Source organism: Apus apus, chromosome 7, assembly GCF_020740795.1.
Source record: "Apus apus isolate bApuApu2 chromosome 7, bApuApu2.pri.cur, whole genome shotgun sequence".
Classification (NCBI taxonomy): domain Eukaryota; kingdom Metazoa; phylum Chordata; class Aves; order Apodiformes; family Apodidae; genus Apus; species Apus apus.
In genome coordinates this window covers 3,842,839-3,858,802 of record NC_067288.1, presented here as the reverse complement: position 1 = coordinate 3,858,802, position 15,964 = coordinate 3,842,839, and the positions used below count along the sequence as shown (strand labels likewise).

The following is a 15,964-nucleotide window of genomic DNA, read 5'->3' as shown; positions in this document are numbered from 1 at the left end:
TGAAAATGAAATAAGGAACTCTATAAGATTACTGGTCATTAAAATTAGTATTGGCTCTCCACAGCCAAATCTTTTTTTCTATTTAAGTATAAAGCATGAAAAATTCAACCAATTTGGAAAACCTGAATGCATGCATTTTAGAAGCATCATTCTAGTATCAATTATGGTATTGTCACTCCTATCAAGCTATGAAACAGCTGAAACAATATTGGTACAGATAAACAAATCACAGCATAAACATGACTGCCAAGTTATCAAGCTTGAAAAATTAATAACCCCTCTGAGTAAAGGAAGTATCAAACTGCAGAAACAAAGAGATTACAGTTTAATGAGCCTTAGTGATCACAGGAGGTCATCTTGAATATAGAGCAATGTGTATCTAGAAAAAATGTCTACTTTTTCCAGAAAAGGAAAAATACAAGTAAATATATACCGAATTTTATGACTACTGACATCTTACAATATCAAAGAAAAGCTACATTAAAAAAAGCACACTGATCACTTAAAAAAACTGAACTAAGAAATTAAGTAACACTAGATTCGCTTGGCAACAAGACCAAAATATATTAAACACATCTATATAGTTTTAAAAAACAGAGGAATGTAATTTACTCCTAAATATTCCATAAAGCTGAGTCAGTTGTAACAATCCAGTTTCTCTTGTCACCTTAGCATAATTTAATACAGTAATATCTCCAGATTTTAGCATGTTTGAAACCCCAAGATCTACACTTACTTATCTCAGAGGTTGGGGTTTTACAGCTTCTCATAAATTAAAAGTCATCATTACTATAACAGTCAAGTATTTAGCTCCAAGTGCTAGCAGGCATAACAATTTAAGTAGCTCTCCAGAAGTCAGTGTTATCTATATAACATATGGGAAAATAATTTCCTAGAAAACTGATACTGTATGTAAAACCTGAAGTGTTTGTGAGGTTTAACATGTATTGTCTTTCTGAAGCTAGTGAAGTTATTTCTTGCCACATACAAAGTAACCAGAATCAACTAGTGGTTATAGATTCCTTACTGAAGTATTGAAATACTTTCACGAACGCATGGAAGATGGTGCTTAGCTTGTGTAATCACTGGACAAGTATGTTTGTCATCAGTCTTTCCCAAAAGAAATACTTCAACTCACCTAAATAGGGAATACAGGGAGTCATCTTCAAGCTGCTGATATAGTCTCTAAGTCTTTTGTAATTATCTTCTTTACTCATAACATACTCCAACTTTTCAAAGGTGGCTTTATCCTTCCGGCTCAGTAACTAGGAGAAAAAAAAAAAAAAAGAAAAAAGGCAAAAAAACAGGTGAGCTTAAGTTTTATTATGATGATTTCTCTCTCTTTTACTCTTGATTATGAATTTCTACCTCCACCTCCCCACTGTTATTGATTTGTTTTTTAACTACAACTGCTTCAAAATTACAGCATTTACTCCTTAAGAATGAGTACTTGGAGAGTTTACAAAGGAAAGCAGCTGTTTTGGCTGTTAAATTTAAGCTACCCTTTTATGTCCTGGAAGATCCATCTCAAATAATACAAGTTCTCAGAAGACTAATCTACCTAACATACATCACAATTTTACAAGCTGTCCACATCTACAATATTTCAAGCCAATATATTATTCATTCCGATTATCTGTAAGTTAATATCCACTGAGAAATTTTATCCTAATCCAGCTTCACAAAAACCCTAATTCCAAAATCTATTTTTATTCTGTCCTGGTTTGAGCCAGGATGAGGCCAATTTTCTTTTTCTGATTGTTTTTTTTTTTTATTCAGTGAACTCTTTTAAGCAGCACACTTGCTGAAAGTAGCAGCAAGTTTTCCAGCCAGTGCCCTGACAATGCCTGAATGTTTATGTTACTGCTGAGAGACCAGGGACACTTTGCTCTGCCTGTTGAATCTGCTGCTTCAGACACTAAAGGAGCAGAAGCAGCATATCTACAACCCACCTGTAGGGAGGAATGGACTAGACAGATGGCAAAATTGGCCAAAGTACTCCATCCCATACATGACATCATCAGTATAAATTCAGGGATCACGGAAGTCAAGTCCCTTCTTCTTCCCTTCATGGCTGGCATCCAGGGAGGACTCTGCCTATCCATCTCTTTTGATCCCTAGGCCCCTATGTTTCTGCCCCTCATCACTCTCCCCTCAGCTCCTGTCTGCTCTGCCACTGTCTCTGGCAGCTCCAGGACATTTTGGAACTGCTCACAGCTCAGGAGATGCCGGGGGAGTTGCTGGGGGTGGGAGGAGGCAATAAGGGGTTTGCATATTCCTGCACATACTTGTATGTATTTGTACATATTTTCTTTTAGCATTAGTATGTCATTAAAGCTGCCTAGTTTAGTTTTCAATCTGGAAGGCTCTCTGCTTATTCTCTCTCTCCTTTCCCTACCTGGGTGAGAGGGGGAAGGGACAGAGAGCATCGTTGTCATTCGTTAATGGCTGATCCCGAGTTAAACTGTGACAGATTATTGATTTGCAACCTCTCAACAAAAAAATATCCGAAAGACCCAAACCATTCTATCAAGATCTGATAAATACCTTAAACTAAACTACAATTTTAAAATCAATGAATGCAGATATACACATATACACGAACTTGAAGGCCAGCAAAAAGAGTAAGGATTTAATCCATTTTTCTTACAGCAGCCATTATGGACTTGAATACAGGCTGTGTAGATTGTTCTGCCAACTAGCAACTTTACTGGCTCTTACTATTACAGGAATGTCCACTTCCAATACAAAGCTTAAGTCATGGATCTCCTTCATTATCCATTCCTCTTCCTCCACCCCTTCCTTTGACAGAATTAACAGCAACTGTGCTCTCTTTGTAAGACTAAGGAATTAAGTGATTTTTAGAACATCTAGCTGAACTACAGCTGCGAAATGGCATTAAAGGCCTAATTCTAATTCAGGACCAGAGTTTAAGGAAGTGTATAAGATGTTCCCACTGAGCATTTTGGCAGAAGACTCAATGTTCTAGTCCAAGTCACAATTTTTCCCCTGTAAGATACCCAATAGTGCAAAAATTACAATGGTTGGATCACTAAATTTTTATGTGTAATCCCTTTTCTCTTCCAGTTAAGGATGTGGACATGACAGAAATGAAATGTCTGTTCTGTAAAGCTGTAAATTCACTATTAAAATTGCTCTTTTTACTTACATTTCCTATAACCTGGTCTTCATTTGGTTAGCTAACACACCAACAAACTGAAGACTGGCTACAGAAGAAAGCCCCTTCTCAAAAGTGAATTGTTTCCCAAGACATATTGATCTCTGACATTCCAGCAATTAATTTACATCTTTAGCTTTGGTTCCAATATTTGGATGAACAGCATCTCATGTTCATTAAAACTGCAGACATTTGTCAATTCGAGGACATGGAAACAGTAGACAGGCATCACTCCTTCTGACCACCAGAACTTGACATTTACCTTTTGAATTTTACCTCCTCAAAGTTCCAGTTTAATCAGCTTAGATTAGTTTGCCTTCGATAATATTATCAAACATTCTGCTCACATTTGGTGTCTGGAAGGCACAAAACTCTCTAAGGAAATCAAAATGAAGTTAACACTTTAAAATGATCTCAAGGAGATGTTCTGTTTTTCTGATTTTGTCATGTTGATGAGTTGATGCCTCAACAGTTTTACATAACTATGATGTGAAATTGATTTTATTTTTTTATCTCTGTGACTCGAAACAAATGGCAACTATAACCATTTATTAAGATAACCATGTTAGTTACTACCATAATTATACCATTCAGAACTGGGAGTGCCCACTGTCTTTTCCTGCTTGGTCAACCAGAAGTCCTAGTTTGCACTTACAAGGATTATTTGTGTGCTGTTGGCATATGCATCCATTTTTAAAGTTAGCACTTTTCCAACCTCTGAAATGTCAGGTAACTTCTCCCATCTTTCTGCAGGTGTTTGATTTCTTAAATGATCCCAAGTGAGTCTATGCTTTTCATCATCTTCTAGAAGCCTTTGCAACTCCAAGTTGCAAGATAGCTTCTAGCAATGTGCACTGCAAACTGCTTCAGATGTCTTTCTCTTGCAAGTTCAGTTTATAAATTCTTGAAGTAATTTGAAGCCTTTGGCTTTCTGTATATTGAAAGCCAGAAACGACTTGTGAAAAGGCACACCAAGCCACTGGTTGAGTCACCAAGTCACTTGAGTAAGCTACATGGTAACCTTCCAAAACCTTCACTGAGGAAGGATTTTCTCTTCCATTTCTGAGATAGTTTGTAGCCCCCACGTGAATACGACTATAAAACCCTTTAATTCTAAGAGACAGAGGAATACAAATTATTTAGAAAAAGAAGCAGCTCCAAACAGCTGGGTCCTTACTTGCCCTCACACAAACACTTTTAATATTATCAGGTTCTCTGTATTTTTTTTACATTAATGCAGGAATCAGAGACATTTAGAGATTCTTCAAGGAGCCTGAAATGATATATCAGACAAGATTTGGCAAATCAGCATATTTTGAGGAAAGTCCAACTAATTCCATTTGAGTCTAAGTTTAGGCCATTACTATATCTATTAGTCTTGTCTTACCTTCCAGTCTGTGAAACTAAAAAGCCTTCCAGATGCTGAGATGTCTTCAGTGAGAGTTTTTAGCTCTTTTTAAATTATCTATTTGTATGGATCCCTCTAACACGAGTATTTCAGTCACTGGATTATCTCTATCTGTTCACCAGTTAGTTCATCTGTTTATACAGCTGGATAACTACACAATGTATGGCTGAATCAAGCACAGTGTCTTCTCAGTTACCTCAGTTTTCTGAGGTATCAATGAGCAAAAGTAATTCCTAATGTTCTTCAGATCAGGCCACACAAGAAAAAAATATTAATTCTAGTCAAAAAACAGATTTCCAAAGAGCACCACTCTTTCACATAACTGTACAAAAGCAGAGACCTACTAATGCACTATGCAATGCAGTTTTTTAACTAGGAAAATAATTCTGAAAACTGCTAGATTTAGTTATCAGTCAGTGAAACTACAAATCTCTTTATGGGAACTGAATCAAGAGTTTCTGGACATCTGCTCTCCACAGCAAAAATAAATTCCAACAGTATGAAACCCCTAAATGATTGAAGTATGACCCGCTTTGGCACCCATAATTTTCCAGCAACTAAATACAAAATAGATTTGGCCAAATTAGAAGCCTCTGCACTTAGCAGAATCTGCAGGGAACTATTTTTCAAAGGAAAATATTTCAATGCCAGAACGGAAAAAATTCAGCAGGAAACCAAAGACTTAAGAGGCACTAGAAACATTTTGTACATGGCACAAGGAGATTAAAAGTATATGAATAATTATTGCATCCTTGCAAGCAAGCTACAGAATGTTGTGTTTTCCCAAAGACAAATTAAAACCCCCACATTGTCCTGCTGCTCACTCACCGCCCACGTTTTAGTCAGCCTGAAGATTGGAGCGCTCTGTAAGCCTGACACCACTGCCATGAGAGCATGCAGATTGTTCAGCTCGTACAGTTTCTGAGGACAAAAAAAACACATACAATAACAGTAAACAACATTTCAAGTGCTGTTAATAATGGCTGTAGAATAAATAATCTAAAAATGAGGAAATCTTGCATGTTCTAAACTGAATAGCCAGTCACAGCGAACTGCTGTGCACCCACATCCCTCCTACGGCCGCTCCGAATTTCTCATTACTGCCTCTTTACAGTTTTGGATTAGACTATAATAGCTGTTTCATAGCCCAGAGAGAGCCTTTTAAAAAAATATGGTATCCATATATGCATACATCTTGGGACATATATCAGAAGTGTCAGACATTCAAACCCAACAAATTCCTTTCATAGCATTCAAGAGCAATTTCAAACTTCACATGCCAAAAAGGATAACCCAGTTGTATATGATGTAATAATGTAAGTATTTAATACTGTAAATGCATTTAGCACTGCAGGTTTATGTAGCTATAAAGGTTGCATCAAAGCACCCAGAAATTACAGTTGCAGAATGAAATCAAGCAGGTAAATTTCAAAAAGCCATGTACCTGGAGTATGTCTCTCAATGAAAGGCAATTTTTGGGGTATGAGAACTAAAACCAGGGGAAATGAACAATGAAATCAAAACTGAAAACAGAAGACATCACTGTAAAAGAATTTTCTTTAAAACTCTCCACAAAACACCGTGCATAAGTACATCTTCTCACATATTTGGAATTTCTCTCTACTCTTTTTTCTTCTGTCTCCAAAACCATCAATCTGCCTTAGCCAATTAGATACTGGTACTGCTGTCAAGAAAGCTTAAAAATGGTCTAGAAGAAAAATATTTTCCATAAACTTGCAATATCAATTCTTCCAATAGCTACGAGCACCCTGAAATCTGAATTTCATTCAGGGATTTTTGGTGCAGAACAAACTGAGGTTTTACTTTGATAAAGAGAAATGGATGCTCAAACCCTGTTTAACCCATTTGGGAAATTCACCAAGGTAGGTTAGCATTCCAGCCAGAAAAATGATACAATAATATAAGGAACTCTTGCTACTCAAGAAATGCTGGAAGATTAAGTCCTTGAATCTCATCTTACTCAAGTTTTCTTAATTAGCCAGCCTTTCATGAGGTAACAGGACAAAAATGTAAGACTAACAATTCTGAATAAATGCTAAATGTCAAAGGAGACCTCACATTTGGAAGGCTGAAAAATGACACCACAAGGATGTTTTCCCAGTTTTGGAGCATGTCAAATGATTCTCTCTCCACTTAACACACTACTAGAAAACTAATAAATTTTTATAGAATTATGTTCTCATAGGTATTACTCAGAAATGCCACATTGAATGATGTCAGGTCAGTCTACTAGCAATTGCAGTTTGGGTGCCCAGAACCTTATAGTTCCAGCACCTCTACTGACAAACAAGAGTCTTTCCACATCTGCTGGTAGTGTTTCCCACTCTTAATCCTCTTTTGGAGAGATTCTTTAGTAACTGTGTAAAGGGCAATGAATATTTTCTGGCATGAAGTAGGACACTAGATATTTGTCCTATACCATAGTCCTACTATTCCTCCAAATAGTACTGCTGGTGTTCGTCCCTATGCTTACACAATAATCCTTTTCCCACCCCCACACATCCCCAAAGGACAGTGTAGCTGATTAAAAATGAAAATAGGGCTTTCCCAGCTGCTGCCAGCATTGAAACAGAAGGCATAACCAATCAGGATAGTCTGGAAACTTTGGGGGAACACAGCTATTAGGTCCAATTAGTTAATGCATAAAGCAATATAGCATGAGACAGCCTTAAAGGACTGCTAGGTATACAACAGATATAGTTGTCAGCACAGAGCATTCACTATAGAGGGATTTACAGCTTTTCTGATGAAAAGTTGAAGTTTGACCTCTAGTACCAAGCAGCTTTGATGTAAACAGAAAATCCTTCAAATGGCCCTAACTGCAGGAACTTCATGCTATCAGCCATACACAAGCAAAACCAAGGTAATACAGTAAGTAAATTAACAGATATAAAACCCACCCCATAGAATAGCTTCTTGCTTTTTGTAATTGTGACTTTTACAACTCTGGGGTAAGCAAAACTCTAATAACTGTTAGAGCAGATAACTGTCTCAAACCCAGCAGCATTTCAGCAGACTCTGCTGTCTGCGGTCCACTGATGATACCAGGCACCTTCAGGGTGCTGTGCTCAAAGCAGAGCCTACAACACTCACAAGTCAGCAAATCCCACCCAAGTACTAACCAAATCTGACCCCACCTGGCTTCCAAGATCCATTATGCACTATGATCACAGCAGGAGAAACTCTACCTTATGATCCATGTCACTCCATAGAAGGGGAATCTTTGTATGCTTGTATTTCTAACAAAAACCCAATAATTTGTTTTGAGAAGTATATGAAATTCAGATACATTAACTCACCAGATATCAAAGGACATTTAAGAGAGAACCTTAATAGTTCAGTTTATGACCACGGCATGTTTATTGAGCAAAGCCTATGGAATCTTGCAAGCTTTACTTGCTTTGCCCAAAAATTACAGTCAAATCCCACAGAAGTAAAACATTAATTTAAAAAGTCCACATCAAGAATGCATTTGCAAAGTGAATACCAGGTGATTAATTAAAACTTCAGATTTTTTTGCAGGTAGCCTGAGGTGGTCATAGAAGTAAGCTGTATTAATAGTCAGCCACCATCTGACCAAAAAACTTGAAAAACATCTCTTTCTTCATGCTACAATGAAGAAGCTTCATTCTGTTTGAAAGGCCCCAATTCTAGTTCATCTACATGTAAGTCAAGATTTGCTGACACTTTTCTTATTCCAGTCCTAAAGGCTTTCATGAAGATAACATATATTGAGAGCTCTAAAATGTTTTGTGAGTTCAGGTATATTTTTGAAATAGTATTTATTGAGTTATACTCATGCCACAATTAGAATAACAGATAACAGAAGTACTTCCAAAAGTAAAAAAGCTATTTCTGTTCTGACTGATGCTGTTTGAAGTGATTCTACATATAGAGTTTTGATTTAACCAACACCAGGTAGGTTATATTGTCTAATAAAGAGTATTTGAAATAAGGCATCTTTGCATTTCCTCTTGTTAAGCTATTTTTCTGTAAACAAAGGCTGCCATTTCAGGACTTTGGTCAGTCACAATTTCTGACTACTTTGTTCCAAGCAGAAGCCAAACAGCTATTCATGTCAACAGATAAAACTTGAACCAGGTATGAGATAAATATTTACCCATGTGTATTCCTGAACTGACCAACTTAAGCAACAAGAACTTTCATCATGGTAATATCCAAATTCTTACCTTTGCAGTTTTAATATAGTGGCTCAAAACCTCAGCTCTTATTTTTAAAGTCTGTGCATGTAGAATCTCTCTAACAACCCAGAAGCTTACCTAAAAAGAAGAAAATTTACCTTTTTAAAATACACATCTTCAACATCACACTTTTCATATTTTTATTTCATGAGTAATACATTAGAAGTCACACAATGTTCAGCCTCCATCTGTATTAACCCAGGTACCAATAAAAAAAAACTTACTTCAAAGTGTTTTGCTCTGCTGTTATGCTCATTCTTACCCATTCTTCTACATGGTCAAGCAGTTACTTAAATCAAATTAATAAATCCAACTTATATTTAGAATTTAATCTTATCTTGCTACTCTTTACCTTCCACAATTTTACAACTGGTAGCCATGCACACCAGTATGTTATTGGAGAGCGTGTTTCCTGGTGCCTGCTCTTCTCACTAAGTGTGTGGGTGGCTAGAATTTGTCTTTGTAAAATCTGCCACATCAGCTAGTTGCACACAATGACATTGGGAACTGTTTTTCTAATGAGGAAAACCCTTCTGCCACCAACACATCTGAAGAAACCCAGCAGAGTCAGAGTTGTCTTCAGAGAGATTTGAGGATGAGATCTCGCAGACAGAAAGCAAAAGGCAAAACTCTCTAACTTCAAACAAAGTTCACCCAAGAAATTAAAATAACAAAATGTTATTAAGAGAGTCTACAAAAAAGAAGGAATACAAGACCTAAAATTAAGTTCTATTCTTTGGTTCTACTTTTCCACAGCTTCAAAGCTACACTATCCATTCTCAGTTGAGCTGAACAGCTTCAATGACAGCTCACTAATGTCTCCAAATTCTCAACACCTCAGAATAAAAGATAATAATCAGATCAATATCACCTGAACAAAACTGAAACATAAGGTAGGAAGCCTCTGCTATAAGCCAGAGTTTATAGTTTGTATTCTTATTGTTACCTGCTAATTTACAGCACAGTGCCATCCTCATTTGTTTAGCTTTACAGGACTAACTTCAGCATAGTATAAAAATCCCTGTTATATTCAGTATGGTATGAAGGATGGTTGCTGCATTTCATAGTCACATGAATGCCTCAAAAACTATACTTGGAAAGTGTCTTTTTACCACATATACATTCTAATCTTTTCTCTTCTCTGCTCCCCCCATGCCCTCTGCCCTCATATACTTCAGCACAAAAAATTCTAGAAAATAAACACTTTCATAAGTGTAACAAGACAGTAGCAAAGAATTAGTAAATGGTAACACATACTGTAGCTTTTACTAATGTATTCAAAAGTTTGGAAAATATGAACAACTAGCAAGATACAGTGTGACAGCTATTTGCAAACCCACTGAAAACAGTGTATGAAAACGTGTGCTGTCATACTTAAATATTTTTCAACCTGTCATGCTGCTTTAATTTTAAGAGTGATTCTAAACTACTTCTTGTCAACTAACATTGCATATATATTCAGGTTCCTCCCCAAAATTTCCATTAAAAAAAACCCCAAAATATCCTGTTTATCCTGGTTTGCTTTGTACAGTATGACAGCTCTTTATACAAAGTAGCACAAGAAGGTCTGCACCTCCAAAACTATTGCATTTTCAGTGAAGCTACAGTGATCTCATAAGAACTGGGATGTCAAAACGCAACAGCCCTTTGGAACTGGAAAATGGAAGAATTACAAAAACCCACAAGTATCTTGCATAACAACTGCTTTCCTTTGGCCTGTTTGTCTAAGGTTGCATTAGCCAGGAAAGAATTAGCCATGGAGCTCAATTTTCTTTTTCCTTTTTTCTTTTTTTTAATTTTAATAGCAAAGTATCTCCAGATAAACTGTGTTACTCTGACAAATATAAAAAATGGTTCTGTGCAAACAGCATGACTGTAAAATACTTAAGTACCAAATACATAAATACTAAAATATTTGACAGTACTTCAAAATACTGTCAAAAAAGTTGAACTTCAGTTTGATGCAGTTACACAGCTTGAGAAAAATAGCTTTTCTCTTGACAGACGAAGGGGCTTCCAAGGGGATGCTTTCCCTTTGAAGATCAAGGGAATTTACATTTTTAACAGATTTTTCATATCAGAAAGCATCAGGTAGAAGCAACAGATGTACAGCTATGCCTTGAAATCAGGACCTCTTCGGTCTCAAGAGTGTTGATGTAATAGGAGACTGCTTGTGGTGTGCCAGAAGATGAAACACTTGCTCAAAATGGAGAGCAACACTCAATCATTTTCCTAAGAATGAAAAACCAAACCACTTACTATGTTGACCCTGACTGCTACAAAAGTTCATTACTAGCAACTGTGCCACACAAGTTCTCTTGTTTACTCAAGGAAGTTTGGTGTCCATCCCAGCCAGGCCCAGTTTCAACACTTGCAAGCTCTTGCAGGAAAAAAGAAGACCAAAACAAAATACCAGATTTTCTTCAAAGCTCAGAGCCATCCAGTCCCTTCAGTGACACAGTAAGCAGGAGAGAAAGAACTAAACACATTTAGTCATTTCTACTCCAATCACCTCCACTCCTCTTTGATAAGTTTTTACCAGCATTCCATTTCTTTTTGGCTGGTCTTGTCTATTCACTGGTGATATCTTGAGACAGAATCATAAACTAATGTGTTACAAATACTGAAAAAACCCCAAATTTTAATAAACCTTTTTGTTTCAATAGGCCACTTTTTTATTTCATCCAGGTTCATTCTTCACATAAAACATATCTATTTGTATAAATCATATATTTTGTATTTTGTGGTTATTTTGCTTTAAGCCTTCTCTCACTGCATTTAAATGTTATTATTTCTCACTCTGTCCCACCAATATCTATCAGTTAAGATGACCCTCAGCATTTGGGCATCAATGCCTCTGATACCAGTTCAAGAAAGCACTTAACCCCTGACATATATTTGTGCCCTATATGTATTCTTCCCTACTAGAGTCAACCTAGAAAAACATGCTTAACTTCAGAGTGTATCTTTAATTCACAGCTTAAGTTTTTAAATCATCCCATGTTTGCTTTAAAAGCATCAGGATAACAAAATCAGTATTTCAGTTAAGTGAATAGTCATTGGTTTTCAAAATGCATTGTGCTTTCTGTGGTAATCAGTAGGTTAATTCAAGGCCTTTTACATAGAGCTTCTGGATCTTTCTTCTAAATATCTGCTGAGAACATAGTTCTATGTCACCCCAAAAGTATTTAATAGAAAACAGCACTGACCTTGCATCATTACAGCTAAGGTGGAATCCCTGTCTTGTTTTCAGAGGAAGCACACTAATCCATCAACCACCCCATTTTTTAAATTTCTGACAACCTTTGTAAAATTTCAGTATCACACTTCACAGGAACTCAGCAACACTACAATATTCAAGGCAAACTATTCTACAAAATGTTTGAAATTCAATTAAAACAAAACAAAAAAACCCCAACCAACCAAAAAACCCAAAGCCAAACTGTTTCATAGAGCTAGTAAAACACAGAATTTGTCTTTCAAGTGGGATCTTTTGCTTTAAAATTGCTCCAATATACAATATATTGAGTCTAGCTGAAAAGTTTCTCCAATATTTTAAGCTCTGTGGCAGCCCTGTTCCACTCCCATTACAAATAATCTTATAACCAGGAGAGGAACAGCTTCCTTTACATAAACTATGAAACATTTTCATATCAATTCCTAAAAGCAATGTTCAAAAAACACGCCTCTCGTTTGAAAATTGTAATAAACACTAATTTTCAAAAGATAGAGAACAAGGGTTTACTAAGTAGAGAAACCCGACAATTTTGCACTAACAGATTTACCAGTAACAATAGCAGTATGTAATCATATAACTAATTTTCTGAAGAAAGCTGAAAAAGGCAGATGAGAGTTTTGAAAAAATGATGTAGAAATTACATCTTTAAAAACAATGCTTAATAGTAGATGTGTAGATCTATGAAGTACCACATAGCAATGTATTCTTCAAGAATAAGAGAGCCCTGGAATTATTCAGCTGGTTCCTCTTCCCTGAACTCAATCTGTTTCTACAGGCAGCACATATAATTATCACATAACTAATGCTGGAAAAACACTGCTTCATTCTCAGTGGACAGCAATCAAGTGCAGATAATAATTATTCTTCCCAAAACACTATGAGCAGATCAATTTGCTGTGAAGCAGCTGTTATTGATTTGATATTCTCTTCACTTAGAAAGTGAGAGCTGCTTATTGTTTTCTTTTGGCAAGCTGGGGGAAAGTGACAGATGTGTAATGGCTAATTTAAACTCAGTGAAATTTCAAAGGTTAACAAAAGTCTGATATGCATTCATGCATGATAAAACCAAAAGTCAGAACAATTTGCTAATTTACTTTAGGTCTAAGTATTGGAAACCCCCAGATAAGTGGGGCAGGTGCCCACCTGGAACTACACCTGGTTCAGCAAGCACCTGGGGTGAAAAACTGAACATCAAGAAGGCAAATAAGGCAAGCATGATGAAATTCACCTACTCCACTGTCCTTTTTGTTCTCAGCTGCCATGACCTATTCCATAGGAATCCTTGGGCTTTGCTGCTCCCAAAACTATGGTGAATCTAAATACAACATACTACTGGGATGAGTAAATCCTCCACAGTGGTGCATTTGGAACCATAGGCCCACACCACATCAAAAGTTACCCAAAGTACTGTCCCAAGAAGTCAAAAGTTGAGGTACTAACATGAGTAAATAGGAACCTGATACTGAAACAATACTTGTCCCTTTTGCCTCCTCTCTCCAGTCCCACCCTACTTCGAAGGTAAGACTAATGACTTTCTTTGGTGCCAGAATAAAGGCTGATGCAAACACCCTGGAAGAGCTTCTTGCCACCAAAGCTGCATGCAGCAGTTTCCCAAAAAACTGTTAGAGGCAAACTAACCCAACATCTGAGCAGATGTGAAATAGCTGGACTTGTTTCCTCTTTATTACCTATTCTTCAACTCTGCAGGGCAGAGTTTCTCCTACAGGCTGTTGTGGCTTCTATGTTAGTGTTTTTCAAATGACAACTTAAAGATCAGAAACAAATAAGAAAAAAAGAAATAGGAAAGACCACCTAGAAATGCCCTCTAATCTTCTGGCTTTTAATACAATCCAGCCTAAACACTGCAATACATGACTATGATGATGCTGACAATGTGAAAAACAGAAAGAGAAGCTACTTGTCCTCTTCCAGGTGATTTAATGGTTAAATGCAATGGCTTCAAGTATTTACTGGCCTGCTAAAAAAAATACTTTTTTCATTTATTTGGAGATAATCAGTGGATAGAGCCTCAAAAGTGGCCTGTCATGATTACACTGGTGACTCCACAAAAACTCACTGACAGGACAAAGACACGCTCCTGTTTCAGGGGTGCCCCAAGGACAATTCAGAATACTGGCAATGTTCTTTCTTTTACACATTGAAACCAGCAGTAATGGGCATCTAAGAAAGGGAATCTTCTGTAGCAGTCAATACAACTTCTGAAACCTAGTGGGAAAAGGAACACCAGGGACAGATCATGTCAGATGGATAGGTCTTCACTGGAGCAAGTCAACAGAAAACAAATTTTTTAAGCCTTTAGGAAGGCTCTTGACAGAGGGGCACATCCAACTTTTATGGCTGTAGAGAAAGAACATGAATGAATTACAGCTTAATTAAAAAACTAAACCATAAGACAAGCAAATCTGGAATGGTATTTGTGTCCATATCACTTTTAAGCAAGAAAGCCACAATTCTCAAACACTCTACCTGAAAAATAATGCCAAATAGAAAGTTAATGAACAAGTTTTGTACAGGAAATTGCTTGCAAGTTTTAAAATTTGCCCAGAATCACCTTAAAAGATAGCCATATTGACAAAAGGCTTATATTTCTAAGGACAACAAAAAAATCTGCAAGGAGCAACAGAAACTCAACTAACACAGAAAGAAATTGTATCTAATTAATTACTCCAGAAATCCTGAATGGTAAGCCTTTAACCTGTAGCTATGATTCTGCCTTTATGCAAAGGACAGCCAAAATTAAGGGGGGGGGGAAACCTTGATGTTTTCCTGTTTCAGCATTAACTGCAATTTAAAAAACACACACAAACAGCTATTTCTTCAGTACTTTTTTGGCCTTTCTTTATATCCTGAAGACAAGTGACACCTTATAGCAGATACTTTAGGTTTTCAAGTAATCACCTGTGATCAGTAATAAGAGTAACATGCCAGACCTTTTGATTGCCCAGACTTTTTCAATGTGTACATGCAACGACACTGGCAAAAACAACAACTCACATGATTGAATCTTCTGGTGAAATCAACAGCATTTGGTGCAGAACTGTATTTCTCTTTTTTATTCCAGCCACAGCTTGCCAGCTCCTGGGAGAACAAGGATATAAATTAATTTTTTTTAGTTATTACATAATGTGTTCAGAGCCAAGAGCATATAGAGAGACAAATCTCAAAAGTTTCAAAGCAACTGAAGACAGTAATAATACATTGAAGCAGCAAATTCATAGTTACACTTTTTCTAATTTTTTCTGTAAACTGTGATTCCACAAGAGTCATTTATAAATTGTTTTGAACTATTAGATTTTTACAATTCATCTTTTGCTGAATCAGGGACTAATTTAGCTCTTTTGAGAAACCAGTAAAATAATTCAAGTTCCAGTTCATTACCACTGAAAATTCTGCTTTAATTGTGAATGAGCTAGGGAGATCAGTATGTTCTATTGTTTTTAATTGCTTTCTGAAGATATTTGAAGTCTACTTACTTTAATATTGAGTCAATGACACCTCAGTAAGTCAATCTTGACACAAACCATACATATGTGTATATATATTTATCATTATTATTTCAAAGAAGACATCTCCCTGTTCTGACAGAGGACTAAGACAAATGAAGCCTCTGCTCCAGAAAAATGTTGAGATGTTCCCTATCTGAATGGAAAGAGAAAAAAAAAAATGACTGGCAGAGAATAACTGTTTTGGTATTTAAGAAGGAAATCTAAACAATGAGGCAGCAGAAATAGGCCCCAGAACACATCACAGCAGATTCCCCTAAGACCATTTCTGTATTCCTGAGCCTGGCTATAAGACATGATCATCCTCATCTTGGAATGAAATGGGTTTTCATGCAGTCTCACAAAAAGGTAAAGACTTAATTCTACCTTACTAACACTATCACATACTGTTTA

At 36.6% G+C, this 15,964-nt stretch overlaps 1 protein-coding gene across 5 annotated transcripts in view; it reads right to left on the bottom strand.

Annotated features, from left to right (window-relative positions):
• RALGPS2 (Ral GEF with PH domain and SH3 binding motif 2) overlaps positions 1-15,964 on the bottom strand; it is a 110,141-nt gene that overhangs the window by 57,826 nt on the left and 36,351 nt on the right. For all 5 annotated transcript variants that reach the window (XM_051624778.1, XM_051624775.1, XM_051624779.1 and 2 more), the window contains exons 5-8: positions 15,063-15,146; positions 8,798-8,887; positions 5,415-5,507; positions 1,139-1,265 (exon numbers count right to left, since the gene is read on the bottom strand). In XM_051624778.1, the coding sequence (XP_051480738.1) occupies positions 1,139-1,265; positions 5,415-5,507; positions 8,798-8,887; positions 15,063-15,146 (394 nt within the window). The remainder of the gene's footprint in view (positions 1-1,138; positions 1,266-5,414; positions 5,508-8,797; positions 8,888-15,062; positions 15,147-15,964) is intronic.